The following is a 22,520-nucleotide window of genomic DNA, read 5'->3' as shown; positions in this document are numbered from 1 at the left end:
TTTCTCTGGAATGAAAAGGAACCCAGCAGGCTTGAAGAGCTAGCAAATGATCATGATGAGTGACACTGATGCTCTTTAAAACTTTTTTTTTTTTAATGATACAGTGTTTCATTCTTTGTTTCTATTTCCCTTAGGATGACCATAAACTTAGCCTTGATGAACTGCATCGGAAATACGGAACAGACTTGAGCCGAGTAAGTTTCAATTTGAAACATTGTGTACAGAGTCCTAATTTCCTCTTAATCCCATTTCCCCCCCCCACACCACAGGCCTAACCCTCAGGCACTAGAGGAGGAGAATAATGACAGCCACCATCTGGATATCTGCTATGTGCCATGCGCAGAGCTAGGGATTTCCTATGCTTCTTAAATATTTTGTTTCCGATGAATGGAGCACCAGACTGGAGACTGAGGAGCTGCAAAGCCACGCTCATTTCCCAGCCTTTGGATTGCAGACCTCCCCTGTATTCTTCTCCGTGTTACACCGAGTTGAAACTTCCAACAATTCAAATTTTTGCACTTTACCAGCGAGCTCATTGAAGTCTATCAAAACCTTGGTTCTTCATTTGTTTTACACAGTCCAAAGAAACCTTTCAGTCAAGGGATTTTGTTACGAAATTTGCTTCATAAACAGTATAAAAGGAACCAGTTGGGGGAGGGGTGGAGCTTGTTATTTCGAGACAACTACTGTGTTTGTAGTTGACAATAATCTAGTTGACAATAATAATAATAATGTAGTTGACAATAATCAGCTCTAATGCGCCTTTCGGAGCAAAAATTAATATAAGATCAGGTCTTACAGAATATAAGACCAGGTATGATAATAACATAAGACCAGGTCTTATATTAATTTTTGCTCCAAAAGATTTTGGGTACTAAACATTCTGGGGAGTAGCTTGAATCCCAGCTAATCTGTAGCCATTGTTACAATAAATTATCAAGAAGGTCTAAGCAGGCTGAGCTCCAGGCGGAGGCCTAGACTCCGGCCTCGCTGACAGCCACTATCGGACAGTCTCTGAACGCTTCACATGGCTCATCGCGCTTAAGTTTTACGAGATTCTGAGACAGCGTCTTCTCCTTGACCCAGAGTCTGTTACTCCAATGCTGTGGGTCTGTTTCCTTACTTGTAAAACGGGATTAGTAATACCCAAAGAGGGTTATCGTGAGAATCAGACAGGTCAGTTTGAAGCACTGGATTCCGTGCCTGGCACGCAGATAGCGTTCAGACGTCTGTGCTGCTGGTTTCTGTTCTGCCCAGGAGCTCATACGTGATGAACTTGAGACAGAGGAGGGAGGGTCCTAAATGTGTCCTTGTTGTCCCTTACTGTTTGATTTTTTTCCTTTCCCCTTTCTCCACACACTCTAGTTAACTCAAATATTAAAAATAACACGAACCCAAACTACGTATTAACAGACACTTGAGGCAAAAATGTGATTGTTCTTTTTTTTTCTGGTTTGGTATTTTGATAGTGTGAAAGTAATCACATTTTCCCCTTGTAACAGGACACAGGTCTACTGTCTGCTGTCAGTGAATCTTGGTTTCAAGGCCCATTAGAAAATAGAGTGGACTTTTCCACTGAATACTTTTCAATTGACAGGTGTCCTAGGGGTTAGTTAAAATATACACGTATGCGAACTCTTCCCTGCCAGATAATTGCTTTAATTATTATCCAAAGAATAAAGTTCTATACTTAAAACTTGGCTGTGAACCCAATAATAGGTTAGATTGCAACAGAGATTTTTTTTGCCCCCTCCTTTGATATTTACAGAGGGTTTTATCTAAAACTTAGAAGAGACCGGACTGGATTCAAACTTGTCCGTGGATCAATTTTTTACAAAGAATTTGGGTCTGGTGGGTGGGCTCCTGGGGAAACTTCGGACTGTTGTTTGCCTGAAGCGTATGGGGATCATCAGAATTTGGCATGTTTCCCCTTTGCTCGGGAAGCCTTGTTTCCTCCTAAATCCTTTATTGCAGCGTTCCAGCTCTCAGGTAGTTATATTACCTTGTAAGGGCTGGAGCCGTGTGTCCTATTTACATTCCTCTACCTCTCAGGGCTTAACTCCTGCGCGAGCTGCTGAGATCCTGGCCCGCGATGGGCCGAACGCCCTCACCCCCCCTCCCACCACGCCAGAATGGGTCAAATTCTGTCGGCAGTTGTTTGGGGGGTTCTCGATGTTACTGTGGATTGGCGCGATCCTGTGTTTCTTGGCTTACGGCATCCAAGCTGCCACAGAAGACGAACCTCAAAATGATAATGTGAGTCGTGCACTTCCTGATTTGGATTATCGTCTGCGCACAAAGTATCCTCTCGGTCTTTGCCACCCGCTTATTTTCTTTGCTAAAATCTGTAGTTGTTATGTTTCAATTCCATTTGGCATTCAGTTATTATCTTAGTGTCCAGCATCGTGGTTATACGTGTATGGAACTTGCAAAGTGCCCCCACCCACCCACCCACCTGGCACCATATACAGTCAATACAGTATTGACTGTATTCCTTGTGCTGTACTTTTACATCCCCGTTTTGTAACTGCCAGTTTGTACTCCTTACTCCCGTCACCTTTACACCCCGCCCCCAGCCCCCCTTCCGTCTGACAACTCAGTCGCTGAGTGGTTTTAAACACCGGGGAAATGTAGTGTCAGGAACTGTTGCCTTCGAGACCCGGCCATTCCTCCTCCTCCGATTCAGGTTTCTCTCCCCTGCAGGGGCCTCTTGCAGGCTGCACGTCCACACTGCACGTTGCTTCTGAACAGGGGGCTCTGCCCAAGTCCTCACCTGGACCGGCTGCCATTTCCTAGGCGACAGGGCACAGCTTTAATATGCATACATTACGCATGTCCGGAAATGTTCGGTAGCCATTTCTCAAAAGCCACAAGTTGTTCCCGAAAATATCTTTGTTTTACTAAAGCAGCAAAAACTGATTCGTCTAGAACATTCCAAAAGTCTGTTGAGTTAGTGACCATGTCTACGTGACTCCAGCTCTGACCCTCCTGTATGTATGGTCTCTAGAAAGAGAAATAATGGAGACATGAGTTCTATATTTCTGTTTTTCATGCCATCAAAAATTAACCGACTGTTTCCAGTTCTTCACTCCGAGCCGTGCGGTCCTAACTAAGGCCCTGGCTTGTTTGTTCCCTCCCAGCTGTATCTCGGTGTGGTGCTGTCTGCTGTCGTCATCATAACGGGTTGTTTCTCTTACTATCAAGAAGCTAAAAGTTCAAAGATCATGGAATCCTTCAAAAACATGGTTCCTCAGGTACCTGCTGCTTTGTCCTTTCCCATCGGGTGACTTGATAGCCCCAAGAATGTGAACTAGAGTGAGGTTCAGGTTCTCCAAGAATTCGGTGACTCCCTCAGAGAGAGGGGTGCCTTTACCTCCCACCCGAAACCGCCCCAGATAGTGGCTATCTTCCCTGTGAACGGACCCAGAAAGAGCAAGCACAGTAGGGCTGAGAGGGCGGCCTCCCAGGTAACGGTGGACCAAGCGTTGTGACTCACACGAATAAAAAGACTGATAATCTCTGTTAGGGCACATGAAAATGATCTCAGTCACACATGCAGGTAACTAGGACTACGGGTCTTTTTGGTAGCTTGATTTTCTTGTTTGGGTGCTCCTTTCCGGTTGGTGGCCATCGTGATCTATTTTAATGGTGTGAACTATTTTCCGCTTCCAAAGCAAGCCCTGGTGATTCGAAATGGTGAGAAAATGAGCATAAATGCAGAGGAAGTCGTAGTCGGGGATCTGGTGGAAGTGAAAGGAGGAGATCGCATCCCCGCTGATCTCAGAATCATATCTGCAAACGGCTGCAAGGTAGGCTGACCTGGGTGGGTAGTGGGTAGGTTGACCTCTGCTGTTGGGGCAGAGCGTGTCGTGCATTCCAGCCTCCTGTGACAAGGCCCGTGTGCTCACGACACTCCTTCCTTTTTCTCACCAATAGGTGGATAACTCCTCCCTCACCGGTGAATCAGAACCCCAGACCAGGTCTCCAGATTTCACAAACGAGAACCCGCTGGAGACGAGGAACATTGCTTTCTTCTCCACCAACTGCGTTGAAGGTTAGACCATTTTCAGGCATTGTTCCACACGGCTTGGCCTTGAGCTTGGTCGTCAGCCACAAAGCCCGAAAAAGCCATGGACACGGTTTCTCGTTTGGTCGACTCTATTTCTGACCGTTCCACTCGTGCACAGAGCAGAAGTGGTTCCCTGGCTGGCAGGGAACCAGGGACACCTCGTGGCCGTTTCCCCTCCTCCACCTCCAGTGTGCCCTTTCTGTTGGCAGCGCTCATGTAGCCTGGAGTTGGGAACTACTTCTTGCCAATGGATAGAAACCCCTTCACCACTGTCTCTGGGGTTTAAAACACATAGCACGTACCACCAAAGAGCTGGCCCTTAAAAACGTGTGTTTTCTGTCTCTTTTTTCACCAGGCCCTATAACAGTGCAAACTTGTGTGACTCCTTTGGTCAAATTTGGTACTATTTTCCCTCCTCCTCTTTTCTAAGGCACTGCCCGGGGCATTGTTGTGTACACGGGGGACCGCACTGTGATGGGAAGAATCGCCACGCTCGCTTCCGGGCTGGAAGGGGGCCAGACTCCTATCGCTGCCGAAATTGAACATTTCATCCAGCTCATCACGGGCGTGGCTGTGTTCCTGGGGGTGTCGTTCTTCATCCTCTCGCTGATCCTCGAGTACACCTGGCTTGAGGCTGTCATCTTCCTGATTGGTATCATTGTCGCCAACGTGCCGGAAGGTCTGCTGGCCACTGTCACGGTAAGAGGCTCTGGGAACAGCCACGGTCGCGCGGGGTTGACTCAGGTCAGCTTGTGTACGAGTGTAAGCCTCCTCCGCTCCCCTTTCCCGAGGGGCCGCCTGCTTACCTTTCATCGCATGTTGGCAGAGAGGTGTTCTTGACAGCCACATAGTGGGGTGAGACAGTGGGAGAACTTACGGTGTGGTTTCATATAGAAGATAGTCACCCAAACGCATAAACCTTGTTCATACGTCATCACGTGATTCACAGCAGCACGAGGGGAAAGGAGAACTTGGGGGGGGGGGTGAATGGGGGAACTCAAATGTGCCTAATCCTGGCTATTTTCACTTTTGTCAATACATAGCTTATTTGGGGGGAAAGGAAAGCCCCATCCAAACACATACATGTCACCCTTACCCTTCCGACTTTGCCGAAAGCTGGAGAGTTAATTATAGACACATTCCTTCTCTGTTAGGGTGTAGCCAGGCTTTGTGTAGCACTCCAGCTAGGTGGAGAGTGAAATAATCTGGTCCCTAACATTTTTTTTAGGTGTGTCTGACCCTTACTGCCAAACGCATGGCCAGGAAGAACTGCTTAGTGAAGAACTTAGAAGCTGTAGAGACCTTGGGGTCCACATCCACCATCTGCTCCGACAAAACTGGAACTCTGACTCAGAACCGGATGACGGTGGCCCACATGTGGTTTGACAATCAAATCCATGAAGCCGACACCACGGAGAATCAGAGTGGTAAGATGAGGGCCCGCCCCACACTCAAGCCACAGCTGTTCACGCTGCCTGTTTTTGGACTCATTTGATAAAAGAGTCAAGGGCATGGGTTTTCGGTTTTGTTTCGTGTTGTATTTTTTGTTGTTGTTTTTGTTTGTTTGTGCTTGTTTTGTAGTATGTCAGTAGAAAAATTGAATTTGCCGTACAAATGTGGTTGGAAAATACCTAAGACCCGATTAATTTAATTAATTGGGAAATGACATGCAGCGTGTCCATTGTTATAAGACTTGAATGCAAAGCTAATGCCTTCTTTTCCTGCCTTTTCTTCTTGCCGCCATCAGGGGTGTCGTTCGACAAGTCTTCCGCCACCTGGCTCGCTCTGTCCAGAATCGCGGGGCTTTGTAACAGGGCCGTGTTTCAGGCTAACCAGGAAAACCTACCCATCCTTAAGGTACGCTCAGGAGTCCCCGTTAGCCCTTAGGCTGTCTTGGGGTACGTAGGTACCTTAACAAGGGTCACCCCGTGAGTGCTCCTTTTGAACAGCACGTGACCTTTGTGGTCTGGAAATAACTAATCATAGGAGGACACTGGGAGGCATGGTCCATGTGACGCTTTGTTGTGTGTAACTTGCATTGCCTCGAGCTCTCAAAGTTCTGACAGTATCAGTGGTCCATGTAGGTTGGAAAAAGGGCAATCTATACTTAAAAACTGACCAAAGGTGGGTAGAGGGAGATGGGAAGAAGGAGGGGGGAGGCAGTCTTTCCTGGTGAAAAGCCTAGTTTTACTGTTCTGATTCAAGACGCTGTCACCTCCCCTCGCAGGCAGTGAGGGCTACTCGTGAGGCCTGATAATTACATTTGCATGTTAGGATACAGTAGAGTCCAATAAATAAATCCCTTTAAGCCATTTATTTTCTTAAAATAGCTCAGCTGTCTCTCTTATCTTCCGTGTTCTTAGCTTGCTTGCTAATGATGCAAAAATAAGCTCAGCCTCATGGAATGCACATGAAATTTGAAAGGAGATTTTGCTGTGTTGCCTGGTGAAGACAATTTTGGAAAGGCCATGAGCTGGACAAGGTTCTTGAGGACGAGGACGAGCTGTGGGAGGCCTTCGGGCTCCCTGGTTCTCTGCCAGGCTAGGCTGCCTGTGGTAGCTCTGGGTAGAAACCCAGTTGTCAGAGAGAAAGTGGCGGAGATGGAACTGAGCTAGACGGCTTCTGTTGTGCAGACAGGGCTCCTTCGTTCTTTAAAGGAGATTGTCTTGTCATTGAACTGATGTTGATTCAGGGAGGGTGTTGTTATCTTAGGATAAAACTTCAGAGGCCTGCTTCAGGTTTTTCCTTGCCTCAAAAAGGAAGTTCTCTAGGCTCTGAGCAAGGGGGGGGTGGAATGCACAAGCCCCACATCTTTCCTGATTCGAAAGCCCCAGGGAGAGAGCTTTAGCTGTTATATCTAAGTATTTCAGAAGTTGGGACTATGTTAATGGCATTATCCCCCCCCCCAACTCCCCCCACCCGCCGCCAGCATCATGCGGCAGCCCTATTCTGCTTTAATGACCGGCTTTTATTAAAAATGATACCGTTTATTTCGTGTTTCTTACCAAACCTGGCCTCCTTTCTTATTAAACAGGACCACTGTTATTTGTGAGCCTTGCAGGTCTCTTAAGTTCTAAAATGTTCATGTAAAAGTTTGCAACTGAAAATGTGTTTAGTGTATCAAAACATATATATATATATATATATATATATATATATACACACACACACATACATATATACATATGTATATGTCGCACCGCAAGTGTATCACACGAAAGATACGTATGTGTTACTTGCAGTGTGCGTGTTAATGAAAACGTTCCTGTTGGAGCAGATAATAGCTTTCAGTTCACGTCCTTCAAGCCCAGATATTTTTGCATAATTATGTTTAGAATATAGAGTCCTCCACTCTGCCCTTGACACAGTTTGTCCCCAGTCCTGAGAACCAACGGCCTTTTCTTTTACATGGTGGGACAGTAAACGGTGCTGTAAATAAATGTTCCTTGTTTCAGTAGGTATGTTCCGATTCATAACCCAAAATTTGTACTTGGGAATAGTGTTGGCTTGGATACTTTTCAACAGCGGAAGATAAAAAAGTAGGCTACAGTAGGTGGGGAGGGTGTGTTTTGCTTCTCCCAAGGGTAGGTGACACCTTCAGGTGCCTTTCTTTTACCAGAAGCTGGTTTGGGGGGTGCACGGGGAGGGCAAGGAGGAGGTGTGAGTTTGTATCTGGAGGGCGACAGGGAGTCCTGTCCCTCCCACCGCTGCTGCTCCTCTCCCACCCTCTCCTACTTCAGACGAGCCTGGAATACATTCCATTTTTTCTGTTTTGCAGTGGTGCCTGGGTGAAGCGTTTTCAGGGTGATTAACAGATGCTGTCTCTCTTCCCAGCGGGCAGTTGCAGGCGACGCCTCTGAGTCAGCACTCTTAAAATGTATCGAGCTGTGCTGCGGTTCTGTGAAGGAGATGAGAGAGAAATACGCCAAAATCGTTGAGATTCCCTTCAATTCCACCAACAAGTACCAGGTCGGAAGAGCTGGGGGTGGCTGCTGGTGGGGGGGAGGGTGCAACGGGACAGAGAGAGGACGAGAGAACACGAGCTGGCAGAACCAGTCCCCCTTTTGGAAATTTACAAGCTTAAATGCTTTTCTAAAATTATTCAAGCTTCTTTTGAAAGCTGCAGCTGAACACCCTATTTTATTGGAATATTGGTAGGATAAATGAAGCCGCTGTTAAAATGTTCGGGCATATTTATGTGCAGTTTAGTGTGGGGAGGGGGCTAGGTCAGGGTCTAGCTGCACAAGTGCATGCCAATCCCTTTGTTCCTGGTTTTTCTTCAGGAAAATTGTGTATACGAACACGTTTCAGGAATTCATGAATCAATCATCGCGCTTGTTTTTTCTGTAGCATTCAAAGTATGCTACAAGGAATGAGGCGCTTCAGAATTCAGACATAAGGGCTCTTGATGTTTTTCTGCAACAAAGACTAGATAGTAAGGGAGCTTTGTTTTTCCCCGTGGGAGGCCACACCCATTGACATGTGAACGATCCTTTCCAGTTGTCCATTCACAAGAACCCCAACACGTCTGAGCCCCGACACCTGCTGGTGATGAAAGGTGCTCCAGAAAGGATTCTGGACCGCTGCAGCTCCATCCTTCTCCATGGCAAGGAGCAGCCCCTGGACGAGGAACTGAAGGATGCCTTCCAGAACGCCTACCTGGAGCTGGGCGGCCTGGGAGAGCGAGTGCTAGGTACCTAGAGAACCCGGTCCCACCACCAGCCATCATGCTAACCTCTCGAACTTGTTCCCCCTTCTCTCCCCCCCCCCTCCGAGGCCTTTCTGGGGCAATCCTCCTACTTCTTGATTTGCCCCCTATTGTTTTGGAAACAGTAGGTGCCAGAGAAAGTATTCTGTGGGTTGGGCCGTGGGCAGCAGAATCCTGCTCGTTTGCTTTCTGACTTGAACTTAGACCTTTGTTCATTTCTGTTTGCCTAAAAAAAAAGAAATGGGAGAAGAGTGTCATTTTCTAACCTTTGACGCTATGTCCATGATCTATATATACTTAATGAAATTAAAATTAATTCCTAGGGTATTTAGAATAAAGCCATTTCCTGACTGACATAGAATGGTTGTGAATTTACGTGGGAACAGTGCAGTCAGCTCATGCATGAGATGGATGGTAAACTTGGGCCTAGGACACTACCTGTCCTTTCTCCTCTGCCAGCCCCTCTGGATGAAAAGGACGTTTACCACTGTAGAATATAATTAGGCAGGTGGCATTTACAATGTTCTGTAGGTTGACAGATAAAAATTCTCCCTGTTCCCCTTGGCTTGGATAACTGAAACCCTGTTGCCTGGTGTTCCATATTCTGGTTTCATACCCGCTCCTTCTCCAGAGGTGTCTTCCTGATGTCTCCCTCCAACTGAAAGATCCCTCTCTTCTCTCTAGTGTTTTCTGTTTCCCCACCTCCTCCAACCCAGAGTAGGAGCAGTCTTCTGTGAGCCCACATGGCACCGTAAATCACTTGAAAATACACTGGAGCCTCAGACAGCATCAGAAGGAACGTCTTGAGTGTCACAATTCTTATATTAACAGTAATACCAGATGATAACCCCTTGGGTAGAACATGTCCAATCTGCATTTACCCTCAAAGTAGCTAGCACGATGGCTCCCACGGGTGCTCAGCAATACAGTTTGGTTAAATGAACAGTGAGCAGAGATGTGGCCTTGATTTTACCAGAGAGGGAAGCTGAGACGACGTAAGGACGTGGTATGCCAAATCTAAGCAACGGACGGGCAGGTCTAGAACCCTCAGAGTTGGTGTCATCCTTCCGTCTTCCCCCACATTAAACAGTTTCTCTTCCTCTGAGGCTTGGTGATAGAGAGTTTGTCTGTTGCATGTTTTTTTCTTTCAGTGACTCTGTATCATTCATAAATGTTAAACAAAACCTTCATTCTGTGATAAAATTAGACTTTCAAAAATAGTCCAAAGTAAACATTCAGCCAAAGGTAGACGGCGTGAATAACAAGCTGCCACTGTCCTCTGCTGCCGCCGTCACGAGTCCTCATGGGCTGCCTGGCCTCCTTGCAGGTTTCTGCCACCTCTTGCTGCCGGACGAACAGTTCCCTGAAGGGTTCCAGTTTGACACCGATGAAGTGAATTTCCCTGTTGAAAATCTCTGCTTTGTTGGACTCATCTCCATGATAGATCCTCCAAGGGCGGCTGTGCCCGACGCCGTGGGCAAGTGTCGGAGTGCTGGAATTAAGGTAGCGTCCCATCTGCCTCAGGGGCACCCCCGAGTGCCCGGGGGCACCCTGCTGAGTGATACGGTCCCTTAGGGGGCCACGTGGCCAGCTGGTTTTCTCACCGGGAGAGGATGCTCTTCTCCAAAGCTTCAGTTTCCACCAGAAAAGACCAAATAGTATTAAAATGTTGGTGTAAACAGATGAGGGATTTAAAGAATACTTTTTCGGGGAAGGAAACGTAAGCAAATTAAAAAGAGCAAAAGATTGGGCAAGGGTTTCAACTTTGAAATAGTTGCATAATTCTGAATTGATTTGTGCAGTGAATGGCACGCCTTCGGTGTTTTCAGTTCACTGTGGACCTGGTTACGAATGGTTGGTGTTCTCTGTCTCTCTCTCTCTCTTTTTTTCTTCCTTAAGCTGTGGAATCCTATTCAGGAGTCCTAATGCCGGGTCATTCATTTAGTCTTCCTGGTTGCTGGGTATTGGATGCGTCGTTTTCATTCTCATAAGTCATACTGCCCTGAAAGATTCTGTAAAAATTATTTCCTCATCACTTTGATTATATTATCCTAAGAGTATTCTAAATATAATCATCGGGTTGAAAAAGAATGGTAACAATTTTGAATTCTTGTCACCTATCGTTCTCCCCTCAAATTGGGCCCGTTAGAGAATGCAACCAGCAATATGTGGCCTCTTTACCCTACAATCCCACCTGCATTAGGTTTTTACCGTGTTTTGCTTGTTTTGGTAAACTTGAGTATCTTCATATGACTGTATAAGAGGAAAAACAGATAGTGTGTATCCTCTGTGGTCGTGTACACGATAAAAATCTGGGTATTGGCTTTGTTTTCTTTCTGTGAACACGTTTGTATTTTTGGCCAGTGAATGTTTGTCAGGTTCACGTGTACAATCCTTTCCTTTTGACTTTCCAAGCTGAATCATCCTTCAGACTTATTGATGCTTGAGGACTTACGTAAGACGTCTTAGGGGATATTTGCTGAGCAGCCGCATCCAGTCACTTTTCCTGTTTCTTGTTACAGGTGATCATGGTCACTGGGGACCATCCCATCACCGCCAAAGCCATCGCCAAGGGTGTGGGCATCATCTCAGAGGGCAACGAGACTGTGGAAGACATTGCCGCTCGCCTCAACATCCCCGTGAGCCAGGTGAACCCCAGGTACGGCAGGACGTTCGAAGCACAGTCTGCCTTGAATGTGCCCTTGCTGCTGGTCAGAAGTCTTCAGCCTGGTTCGATAACGGTTTGCTTCTAGGCTCGCTCTCTGCAGGGACTGTCCCTCCCGTGCCAGAAATCACCCGTAGCAATTTCTCATAAGCACTGCTTAGCTGGTGCTTCGCTGCCCCGAGCACTAGATAAGGACACGCCTTAAGGTCGGCGTGAGTCCCGCTTTGCAGAGCTGGGGGGCTGAGGCTTAGTCCCGCTGCCCACGTAGCAGTCTAGTTTCTGGTTTCCCGCTGCTCACCGCGGGGTGGTGCTCCTAGCGCCTTGTCGATTTCCAGGTCCACAGTAACGAAGTGAAACGGGGAAGACAAGCCAAAAAGGTTCAGGCCAAAAAGGGAACATTTTGACAAAATAAAATAGATGATGGAGATAGATTTTGGGGGGGGGCGGGTGGGGGCATGTTTCCTGAAGGTTTAGGGCCCTCCCCTGACATGAGGGTTAGGAGAGGGTTTGGTGTTTCATCACCTCTCCTACTGTCTGCAACTTGGTCATATTATTTCAACACGTCTTTCATAAAGATGGGGAAAGGAAGATGGCAGACAGGCCTGTCCCACGGGTGGTTGTGAGTCTTGAATGAGGCAACACGTGAAAATGCCATGTCACCTGTAAAGTAACTGGATAGGGACTAGCTTTTACATCCTGGGGGACATTGCCCCTGGCTTTGCGTTCACGCCGAGCTCTGCATTGTAGAGCATCATCCCCCTTGGGGATGAGCGTCTCACTGGTGACATGACGGGGGGGCCTTTGTTCCCGGTCCTAACCCTAGAGATGCGAAGGCCTGCGTGGTCCATGGAAGCGACCTGAAGGACATGACCTCCGAGCAGCTGGACGACATTTTGAAGTACCACACTGAGATTGTGTTTGCCAGGACCTCTCCTCAGCAGAAGCTCATCATCGTGGAAGGCTGCCAGAGACAGGTCAGTGTGCCGTCAGGGCCGGACTCTCCGGGGGCGCCACTGACCTCCGAGGTCACCGTTGCAGCAAACACAGAAAACAAAGCAGCGGTGTTGGAAATGCGACCCGGCCCCTCTCAGGCCTAGGGTATGTGTGCCAGGAAGAAGCACCGGGCCCAGAGAGAAGCGTGACTTGATCGTGGTTTGCTGGAGACGCACTTAACAGGATAGGTCTTCACTGTGGCTCCGCGTCTGAGCCTCAGCGCTGGCCTGGAATAGCCATCCCAGCTCCTGGCATCGACGCTGGCCAGGTGAAGAGCCAGGAGACTCTCATGCCACACCTGGGAAATAACTGGGGTGGGAGGTTGCGTAAGAGAGGTGGGGGTTTTCTGGAGTGCCACTCGCCAAAGTCATGACTTCGAGTCGCCCTCCTTCGTGGGGTCGTACGTTTGCTGTCACTCCTCAGTTCTGTTGTTTGGTGACAGCTGTGTGGGTTCTGAGACTCCCTACAGCCTCTGGGAAAGGAGCAATGTCTGTCATGAGGAGAGGTGCATGGAGGCAGGCACCTCACTTATTTCCATCTCCAGACTCTCTGAATTCTTTAACCCACACCCGCTTCTTTCCCTGGCAGGGTGCTATCGTAGCTGTAACTGGCGATGGTGTAAATGACTCCCCGGCTTTGAAGAAGGCGGACATTGGGGTTGCCATGGGAATTGCTGGCTCCGACGTGTCTAAGCAAGCTGCCGACATGATTCTCTTGGATGACAACTTTGCCTCCATTGTGACTGGAGTAGAGGAAGGTGAGAACACTACATTCAGTGTCAGCAGAAACTGGTCCTGATGCCGCCAATGAGTACATCCATGTCTGCATGCTTGTGGGGCACGTAGTGTCTGGCCTGCCGCTTTCCGCCGTACAGTGAAAACATCTTGCTTTCCTAGGTCGTCTGATCTTTGATAACTTGAAGAAATCCATTGCCTACACCCTAACCAGTAACATTCCTGAGATTACCCCCTTCCTGATATTTATTATCGCCAACATTCCACTACCACTGGGCACCGTCACCATCCTCTGCATTGACTTGGGCACAGACATGGTAAGTGATCGTCACAGGTTCACACATCCTAGTGTTACAGTGTGACGTCAGGGCTCACCACTGCACGCCCGGGGTCCATGGGACTGCCCTAGGAAAAGAAAGCCGTTCAGTAGTGATATCCAGCATCAGAGTCAATGTCATCATTCTTAAACAAGGCAACTGCCAACACCATTCATCAGATATTAACCTTCCCTTTTGTACAATTTTTCTCGTGGCTTTTTAATGTGACTTATGGTATCTTACAGATTTCTAAAGGGGAGGGCAAGGATTTTACAATAAAGGTTGACAATGTCACCTTCCCTGTTTTTGATAACTTGTTCTCGCCCTTCCTCCCCAGGTTCCTGCTATCTCCCTGGCTTATGAGCAAGCTGAGAGTGACATCATGAAGAGACAGCCCAGAAACCCCAAGACGGACAAGCTTGTGAACGAGCGGCTGATCAGCATGGCCTACGGACAGATTGGTGAGCAGGAAGCAGGAGAATTCAGATTTGTAGTGGTGGTGTCTGCCACAGCTTTCTGAGACTCCCAAATCTAGGGTGTCTTTCCCCACCGTGACCTAGGGTGAGACTGGGGATTTCTCAAGAGTCTTTTTTCTGTGAGAAGCAATCTTTTGCTAGCTGCCCAGTTACTTTTTCGTGGGAACTACGGTTCTTTAGACTGAGCGTCAGTCACTCTGCCTGAGAACCGAGGGTGCCCTCCTCACTCAGCCTGTGGGAACGCCAGGCACAGTACCAGGGAAATGCATGCTTTCCACGGGGATGCACAGTATCTGGCACTAATCTGCATAGAGAGGAGGAAGGCTTTGAAAAAACGAGGTCACCCCCAAATGGTGACCTGCACCTCCATCCACCCCCCAAGGCTTGATTTCTGTTCCACCTGTGGAGCATGGCCAGCTAACAGGGTACTCTAGGCGGTAGGCAGTGAAAATGCTCTTTGATCCCAAATCCTCCACCAGGGCAGCCCGGTGAAGCCTCCAGGAGCCACTTACGGATTATTGGGCTGTGAACACTTGGGGGAAATGGAACAGATTAGTACCTTATGGAAGTACCGCAAGGATGAATTTGACAGTTGCCGACAACAAAGTAACTGGCTGGCAGCCAGGGAGACCTAGTTTTGAGCAGAAGGAAGGACCAGGTCCAGAGTGTAGGATGAGAGTTTGTCCTGAGGCATTTAGGGTAGCGCCTAAGTCATTCTTCCCACAGTGGCTGGCAAAGGGGCAATGTGTGAAAACTTGAGAGATTAAGAAGTGGGGAAGCAGATATTTCTCCCCAAGGGTCATGCCCTGAATGAAACAGATGGTTAAGTAATAGCAGTGGGTGTTGAAGACCAAGGCCCATGTGTCTTCTCCTTTTAAGCTCTTAAAAAGTGACTCAGAGTGGAGAGAGCCCTGGGCGAGGGCCGTGGCCCTGGGTCCTCCATCCTGCCGGTCACGGCGAGGAGCCTAGTGACAGAGACCTCGCTCGGGCCCTCGCAGGCCTGCTGCCCCGGTCAGGGGAAGGGTGTGGGGCGATGCCTGTGTGTCGGGCTCGAGCGCTGACGTGTTCTTCCCACCTGTCAGGTATGATCCAGGCCCTGGGGGGCTTCTTCACTTACTTTGTGATTCTGGCCGAGAACGGCTTCCTCCCCATTCACCTGCTGGGCATCCGAGTGGATTGGGATGACCGCTGGATCAACGACGTGGAGGACAGCTATGGGCAGCAGTGGGTGAGTGACGGCCTGGCCAGCTCCTGGCGCGCGAGGCGGGGGGTCACCAGCCACCAGGCGCACAGCCTGGCTCAGCCGTCTGCCTTCTGCGTTCCAGACGTACGAACAGCGGAAGATCGTGGAGTTCACGTGCCACACAGCCTTCTTTGTCAGCATCGTGGTGGTGCAGTGGGCAGACCTGGTCATCTGTAAGACCAGGAGGAACTCGGTCTTCCAGCAGGGGATGAAGTGAGTAAAGGACAGACGGTTGGGGGGCTGGTGTCATCTCAGCCCCGGGCGAAAAGCCCAGCACCCAACATGGCGAAGTGTCGCATCCCAAAGTGTTTGGGGCTCACGGGGTAGCAAAGTGGGGTCTTCCCGGGGGTTTTTCCACCTGACCTCGCGTTCCTAAATACAGCTAATCCATAAAGACATGGGTCTGCCATTTAACACAGCATGAGAAGATAAACGTCCTGTTAGCCTTTTGTTAAGCATTTCCCCCCCCCCTTGATTTTAGGAACAAGATCTTAATATTTGGCCTCTTTGAGGAGACGGCCCTTGCTGCTTTCCTTTCCTACTGCCCCGGAATGGGTGTTGCCCTGAGGATGTATCCCCTCAAGTAAGTTGATCCCCTTCCAGCCCCCAAAAGTGTGAAACAGGAAGTGTGGTCTTTCCTCTCGTGACGAGCATCAGTCAGTGGCTGTTTTCAGAACTTACGGGTGGCGTGTACAGGAATTCCTCTGGATGGGGCATTAGGGAAAGGCTGACTCATCAGTAAATCCGACCCTGGATGGGTCTCCAGGGCTTGGGATTTGGCCTAAGGTAGGGAGACAGGCTCCGGTGCCTGGTAATTGTTGACTACTTACTTGGGTTGAGCACTCGGGTCCCCCCCTCTCCGCAGCCATAGTGCAATTGTCTTTAGAGGCCAACTGGGGGTATCCTGGAGTGTGGAGACCCAGATTCAAATCTTGATTTGCTTACCTAGTCACTGTGTGTCCCCTCGCAAGCCCCCCACCTTTGTGGGCCTCTGCGTCTTCTGCTCGCAAAGGAAGGAGAGCGGAGCAGCAGATCTGAGGTCCTTTTGACTTTACACTCGATCAGAGGAAGCCAGCTCCCAGACTTTGGTCAGACCCAGACTGGCCTTAAACACAGCAAGCGACTGTAACTCTGGTAAACTTGAATTTTCACCTACAGGCTTTGCCACGAACTCGCCAGGAGCTTTTTTTAAACACTGAGTATGTTTGGTATCTGCTAACTGGTGGAGGTTAGGCAGCTACAACCCGATTAAAATGTGCTGAGTCACAGAATGTGGGACCCATCCAACACGAGCTTTTGCTTGGAAACGTCAGTCTCCCCGTCCTTGCTCAGACCCATGTGGACGTCGCTCCACTAGCCTGTTGCCATCAGCTCCACTATTCCTCTCATCCTTGAAGGAACCCAAACCCTGTTGGCTTCACTGATGCCCTCCTGCGTACACGCAGGCCTCGGCTGTGTACAAGGGCAGCCCGGGTCTTCTCATGAAGGTCCCAGTCTGCCTTTCTAGCTTTATCTCCCACCCACGCTTACGTTAGGTGAATTCCGCACTCGCTTCCCCACCCGTGTGTTTGGTGGGGTTGGGGTGTGCAGTTGCACCTTCTCTGTGGCGTTCTTATTGTTTCTGTTCCCCACTAGATAATCATCTTGAAGGCATGGACCACAATGTCTTGTTTGACTTTGTACCCCCGGCACAGAGGTGACATGCAATAGGGGCAAGCCACGTCCAGGGGGAATGCTAGCCTCTTGGGCCACTGTTGAACAAGAGGCGGCCAGAGCTCTCCAAAAGGCCGAAATGGAAACTCTCCCTTAAGTCAGGCTAGGACTAGAGAGTTTGTTGTGGGCAGGTTCTACCCCGTTTGGAAGGTGGTGCCGTTAACCCTGGGGCCTGTGTCAAGTGAGGACATATTTTAGCTGCTGTGGAGGACACACAGGACAGGAGGAGGGGACTGCCAGCGTTCTGCCCGGGGACAGCTTTCCTCACGCGTTGGCTGGGGGAAGCTGGTATGCAAGAAAGTGTGACCCTCCCACGAAGGCTGCCCAGGGCGCCTGCCTGTCTCCAGGCTGGGAACTGTGGCAGTGGCCCCGGCCTCCCGAAGGCCTTGGTCTCTGTTAGGGCTCAGCTTTTTCGTTGCCCACGTCTGGTACTCAGCACACACAGCTGAGTGTCCCAAAGTGCGTCGTCAGAGACCCAATTCAAGGGGTGAGTGAACGGGGTCTGGACCCACACTGCTAGTTCTGTCATTTCAAATGCCAGGGCATCAGACATGCATTTGAACTTCTTAAACACTTTAAAGAGGGAAGAGAGAAAATGTCCAGTTGCCCTGGGATTGTCCACAAAAAATATCTAAACTTACCCTACAAACCAGCTCGTATGCAAAGCAAACTGAAGGTGGGTAGGGGATTGATTCCTTTATCAAGTCTGCAGTCTGACTCCTGCCTCTCAGCCCTGGGCACACAGCGGCAGTCTTGTTTTTAAGGTATTTGCATGTGTTCTGTATTAATGGCTTAGTGGTTACCCTGAATGTACTTGGCTTCTCCTTTCAGGCTGATGATCTCATTTGTCACTATGGTGATGTGCAGGCTCTCTTTTCTTCCTTTCAATTGTGTTCATGTATAAATTGGTACCTGATTCTGTTTCCAGACCTACCTGGTGGTTCTGTGCCTTCCCCTACTCTCTCCTTATCTTCGTGTATGACGAAGTCAGGAAACTCATCATCAGGCGAAGCCCTGGAGGTAAGTCACGGGCATTTTCAGTTGGGTGGAGGGCATGGTTATAATTCTATCGGCTTCTGTTACGTTTCCTGTGAATTGTCTGGGCTGCCTCCTGCTAACGCCGTTGGACCAGCCACCTGTAACCTGATGACAGTTGCAGTCCTCAGAATCAAATCTCAATTAAGGTCTCAGAACCGAGCAAATCATAAACCAAGTACAATGCAGTGGAGACTTTGTCAGAAATCTAAACTGTCTTTCCAATTAACCTGCTGTTCTTAAAATCATTGAAATAAATAGACAGTTGTGGTCCCACACTGGATTGGGGTGTTCCCCTCAGGGCGGATCTGCTTACTTTTTCCCTCTGTGCACAAGAGCGAGGAAGGCTCACTGTCGCTTTTCTTTGCTGCCTGCAGGCTGGGTGGAGAAGGAAACCTACTATTAGACCCCCGTCCTGCACGCCACGGAGCATCATGCCACATACTCTGCACCCCTCACCCGCCCCCTCTTTGTGTACTTCAGTCTCGGAATTCGGAACTCTACCCTGGTATGAAAGCGCCGAAGCATGTGGGGGAAGCCAGACGTCCCCGAATGAAGCATGTAGCTATATGGGGGGGTGGGGGGAGGGCTGCCTGACAAACATCATCTGCGGGAATGACAGTGGGGAAGGTTTTTATGTGCCTTTTTGTTTTTGTAAAAAGGAAATCTCGGAAAGACTGAAAGAATACATTTTATATCTGGATTTTTACAAATAAAGATGGCTATTATAATGGAATTTGTCTGGTGCCCTCATCACTTCTGTGTGCCCGAGGTCTGTGTCCGATAGGTCTGGCCCTGGCGGGCCTCTGGGCGGGCAGCTCCACCAGCACCACCTGGGAACTTGTTAGCACGGCAAAGCCAGAGCCACTGAACCAGAAGCCAGCCAGCAGTCTGTTTTAATAAGCTCTCCAGGTGATACGGCGTCAACTGCAGCTTCCAACCCACGGAGTAAGAGGAACTTTCTCTCCGAGCTCTTGGTCTGAGTGACACATGTTCCCGTGGCTCCCCTGGGTAGTGTGGCTGTGACCTCCCCTCCCCCCGCTGCCTTAGCACCTGCCTCTTAACAGAAATCTCGTCCCAGGAAGGATCTTCAGACCCTCAGTGCACTAAAGGGCAGCGGAGGCCCTTCTCTTCCCATCCTCGTCACAGCCCCGCCTGCTGTCTCGCTCAGGTCACCACGACAGCCTTAAGTGTCTAGACGACCAAGGTTATTTATTTAGTCTGAGATACAGAAACCTGTGCTCCGCGGTCTGTCGGGGCGTGTGTGTGTGTGTCAGAGTGCCTCCCTTCCATACAGCTTGTTCCTGATTTAGCATCCAAGAGCTCCGTGTCAGAAAGTGGTTCTGTGCCAGAAGGCACTTAAGAAAAAGGTGAAAGAGATCTGTTTACTTCAAGGTCAAGTGGAGAGTACCTTCTGCTTTCAAAGGGTCTGCCTGAAAGGCCCCACTCCGCACGCCATCCCGAGTGCTGTGGGCCACCCACAGGGTCCTGGAGCCAAGCAGACAGGCCTTACCTTCTGGCACCAAACAGTGGGCATGGGCAGCCGGGGAAGCCTAGACTGGGTTCAAGGGTTTTCCTCTGAAAAGCTTAATGAGCTCGTGCCTCCTAAGGGACCACCGGGCAGATCTGCAGTGCTGCTCACTCCCCAGCTGTGCAGATGGCAGGGGAACAGGTGGTTCCCACACACTGGCCCTCGCCTGTCCAGCTACAGGAACGGGGGGTGTCTGTGACTTCTCAGTCTAACCCAGCAGTTCTTCCCTCCTTCCGGGAGGATCTCTACATGTAGGCAAGTTCTGTATTTAAAGAGGGCCACTTGTTCAGCCCAATGTGAGGAAACGGGTGAAGCTGCAGAACTAAGAATCAGGCTTAGAGGGCTCTGAGACAGGTGGTAATCGGGTCCTCCCTGAGGTCGCCTTGGACGTCCCTGACTCAGTTGTGATGATGGGGATAAGGCTCCAGCACCGTCCCTGTTACTGTTACGTGCTTCGACTATCAGAGTCATGTCAGAGGTTTGCTGCACGCCCCCCCACACACACACTCCCGCATGGCTGTTTTTTTTTTTTTTCCTTCTTTTTTTCTTTTTCTTTTTTTTTTTTTCTTTTTTTTTTTTCTTTTTTTTTTTCGCATGGCTGTTTTCTGGCACCCCTGAAGGAGCTGACTGGTGAACACAATACTGTGCTTCAGGTCATGGGCATTCCCTGCCTTAAAAGAATTTGAAGCAGCCTGAGACTGTAGACTTTGGAGATGACCCCAGATAGGTTCTCAACCAGGCTTCTCAGCCCTAGGCAGCCCTAGTCTTCCGTGAACAGCCAGAGGGAGGGCAGCACCAGAAAAGGGGAGGCTGAACCCCCCACCCTCTGCACCAGAATATTTCTGCCTGTTTCTCTTTGACAGTCCTTTGAATAAAATGTTCTATAGCAAAATGTCCTATTTAGAGGAAGCAGGTAAGTGATGGGTAAAGCTGGTACCCAAACCAGGCCTTCCAATGGACTGATCTTTCCAAACTCCAAAAGCAGCAAGAGCGGGTGCCTCGGCTCTCATTTGTACCTCTTCACACGCAAATTCAAACTTGAGCCCCATCAGGAGTGGCTCAGATTTGCTCCAGAACAATTACAGAAACAGCCCCAAATACGGACCCCAGCTACTTTCTACCCTTACCAATGTGCAACGGAACCACCCTGGCTGCCCTGAAGCCCTCCTGACACTTGACCACGTGTCCCTTTGGCCACTTCAATACCTGAGTTCTTGCCGGTTATTTTCAGTGTCCTTGCTGGCTCCTCACATCTGGCTAGCTCTTACTGTCTTTCCTTTCACAGACAAGCGTCTAAGAAGTCACCATCGCTTCTTCCCTCCTACTTGCTCACCTCCCAATCATCTCTCTCCACCTCCTCCTCCGGCTCCCATTAACACCAGTCCACCAAAACTTTCTGTAGAAGATGCCACTGACCTGCTTGTTAAATCCAGTGGGCACGTCCCAGTCCTTTCTGGACCTCTGCAGCACCTACGTCTCCATCACAAGCCTTGTCATTCCGCCATCATCTCTGCCCACTCCTTAGCTTCCAGCTCCCTTTCACCTGCTCCTGGGCTGTTAGTTGCCGCAGGGAGGTCTCCACCGTCCTCCCTCTGCCTGATTCATATTCTTCCTGGGATTTCACAACATAACATCCCCTACAAGATGCTTTCCAACTCTGCTCTGGTGGTCTCTTGAGCCCCCGCCCCATAAATCCAGTTGTCTCCTAAACATCTGTATCTGTGCATAAAGAGCACAGCACACTACAGCCTCAACCCCAATGACACACAAGCCTCAGTTTGAGGGCCCTCAAGATGTGCTTGGCCATGACATCTGTCACCTGGTTGCCCAAGTCAGAAACCTGGAAGTCATGTAACTTCTCACCCTTACCTTGCCACCGAGTCAGTCACCAATCGGGGGATCCCAGTGTGGTACCCTGTTTCCCCAAAAAGAAGAACTAGCTGGACCATCAGCTCTAATGCATCTTTTGGAGCAAAAATTAATATAAGACCCGGTCTTATTTTACTATAATATAATACCAGGTCTTATATAATACTCTCACGGTAGCTGAGAACATGTCTTAACAGCCTAGACACAGATAGTGGCCTGTCACTGACTGACTAGCCAGAGACACACAAATTTAGTCTCTGCTTTATTTAGTCTAGAATAAGGATGATGTTGCAGAGTTGTTAAAAGGATTAAGTCAGATTATATATGAAGGGATTCGCACAGTGGTTGGTGCTCAATAAATCCTTTTCTCCGCCACCACTGCCCTTGCACATCTGGGATCCACAACGGCCTCCTGGAAGATCTTGTTTTCTGCCTTCCTCTAATCCAGTGGTTCTCAAAGCATTTTCTCTAGGTCAGCATCACCTGGGAACTTCTTAGAAAAGCATATTCTAATTCAGACCTACCGAATCAGAAACTCAGGGTGGGACCCAGCGTCTATTCTGATAAGCCTTCCAGGTGACTCTGACATGTCCCAAAATCTGCGCGCCATTGCCTGACGCCATCTTCCAAACTCCACTACGTGGTTGCCTCTCTCCACCCTCCACGCCAGCACATACATCCATTTCTGCTCAGCCATTCAGACTGCTGTCCTAATGTGCTATACACCACTTGGTGCCCCCGCCATACTACCAGATCCCCTTGGCATCTCCCAACATCCCCACCTTGGCCCAAGCTGCATTCTGGCTAATCGACTCACCCTTCTGGATACCATTCAGGCCCTTCCTCCTTGGGAAAGGCTCAGTGGGCCCTTGCTTTTGCACACCTCACTGTAGCACGCAGGCCTCTGTGTATTGGTGTGTTTCCTTACCAGGGAACGAGACTTCCTGAGCACAACAAACCGGTCCATCCCCTTCCCAACATCTGGCACAATCTGCTGGTTGAATGAATGGATGCTTATTACCAGACTTTGTTTCTACTGCCCTAGCAGCCGTATTTTAACACTTTGCCCCTCACCATGTGTCTCTGTTTTTTTGAATCAGGGCTGACACTTCACCCAAGGGAAAGCTGCCAGCAATCTGAGTTAGGGCCTCAGCCTCTCTCTCTCAA

The 22,520-nt window shown here is 49.3% G+C and overlaps 1 protein-coding gene across 1 annotated transcript in view; it reads left to right on the top strand.

Moving 5' to 3' along the window:
- Nucleotides 1–18,689, top strand: part of ATP1A1 (ATPase Na+/K+ transporting subunit alpha 1) — a 29,430-nt gene extending 10,741 nt beyond the window's left edge. Inside the window, exons 3-23 of the mRNA XM_081026862.1 lie at nucleotides 135–194; nucleotides 2,053–2,256; nucleotides 3,141–3,254; nucleotides 3,675–3,809; nucleotides 3,937–4,054; nucleotides 4,500–4,768; nucleotides 5,298–5,496; nucleotides 5,817–5,926; nucleotides 7,904–8,038; nucleotides 8,570–8,762; nucleotides 10,105–10,280; nucleotides 11,300–11,436; nucleotides 12,266–12,416; nucleotides 13,024–13,192; nucleotides 13,332–13,486; nucleotides 13,824–13,947; nucleotides 15,045–15,190; nucleotides 15,288–15,418; nucleotides 15,687–15,788; nucleotides 17,847–17,938; nucleotides 18,331–18,689. Of these exons, the coding sequence (XP_080882988.1) occupies nucleotides 135–194; nucleotides 2,053–2,256; nucleotides 3,141–3,254; nucleotides 3,675–3,809; nucleotides 3,937–4,054; nucleotides 4,500–4,768; nucleotides 5,298–5,496; nucleotides 5,817–5,926; nucleotides 7,904–8,038; nucleotides 8,570–8,762; nucleotides 10,105–10,280; nucleotides 11,300–11,436; nucleotides 12,266–12,416; nucleotides 13,024–13,192; nucleotides 13,332–13,486; nucleotides 13,824–13,947; nucleotides 15,045–15,190; nucleotides 15,288–15,418; nucleotides 15,687–15,788; nucleotides 17,847–17,938; nucleotides 18,331–18,359 (2,949 nt within the window). The 3' untranslated portion in view covers nucleotides 18,360–18,689. The remainder of the gene's footprint in view (nucleotides 1–134; nucleotides 195–2,052; nucleotides 2,257–3,140; nucleotides 3,255–3,674; nucleotides 3,810–3,936; nucleotides 4,055–4,499; nucleotides 4,769–5,297; nucleotides 5,497–5,816; nucleotides 5,927–7,903; nucleotides 8,039–8,569; nucleotides 8,763–10,104; nucleotides 10,281–11,299; nucleotides 11,437–12,265; nucleotides 12,417–13,023; nucleotides 13,193–13,331; nucleotides 13,487–13,823; nucleotides 13,948–15,044; nucleotides 15,191–15,287; nucleotides 15,419–15,686; nucleotides 15,789–17,846; nucleotides 17,939–18,330) is intronic.
- The last annotated feature ends 3,831 nt before the right edge of the window (nucleotides 18,690–22,520 follow it).

Source organism: Rhinolophus hipposideros (genome assembly GCF_964194185.1).
Source record: "Rhinolophus hipposideros genome assembly, chromosome: 19".
In the NCBI taxonomy this organism is placed as follows: Eukaryota; Metazoa; Chordata; class Mammalia; order Chiroptera; family Rhinolophidae; genus Rhinolophus; species Rhinolophus hipposideros.
The sequence above is the reverse complement of the archived record's forward strand: the minus strand, read 5'-3'. Positions and strand labels throughout refer to the sequence as shown.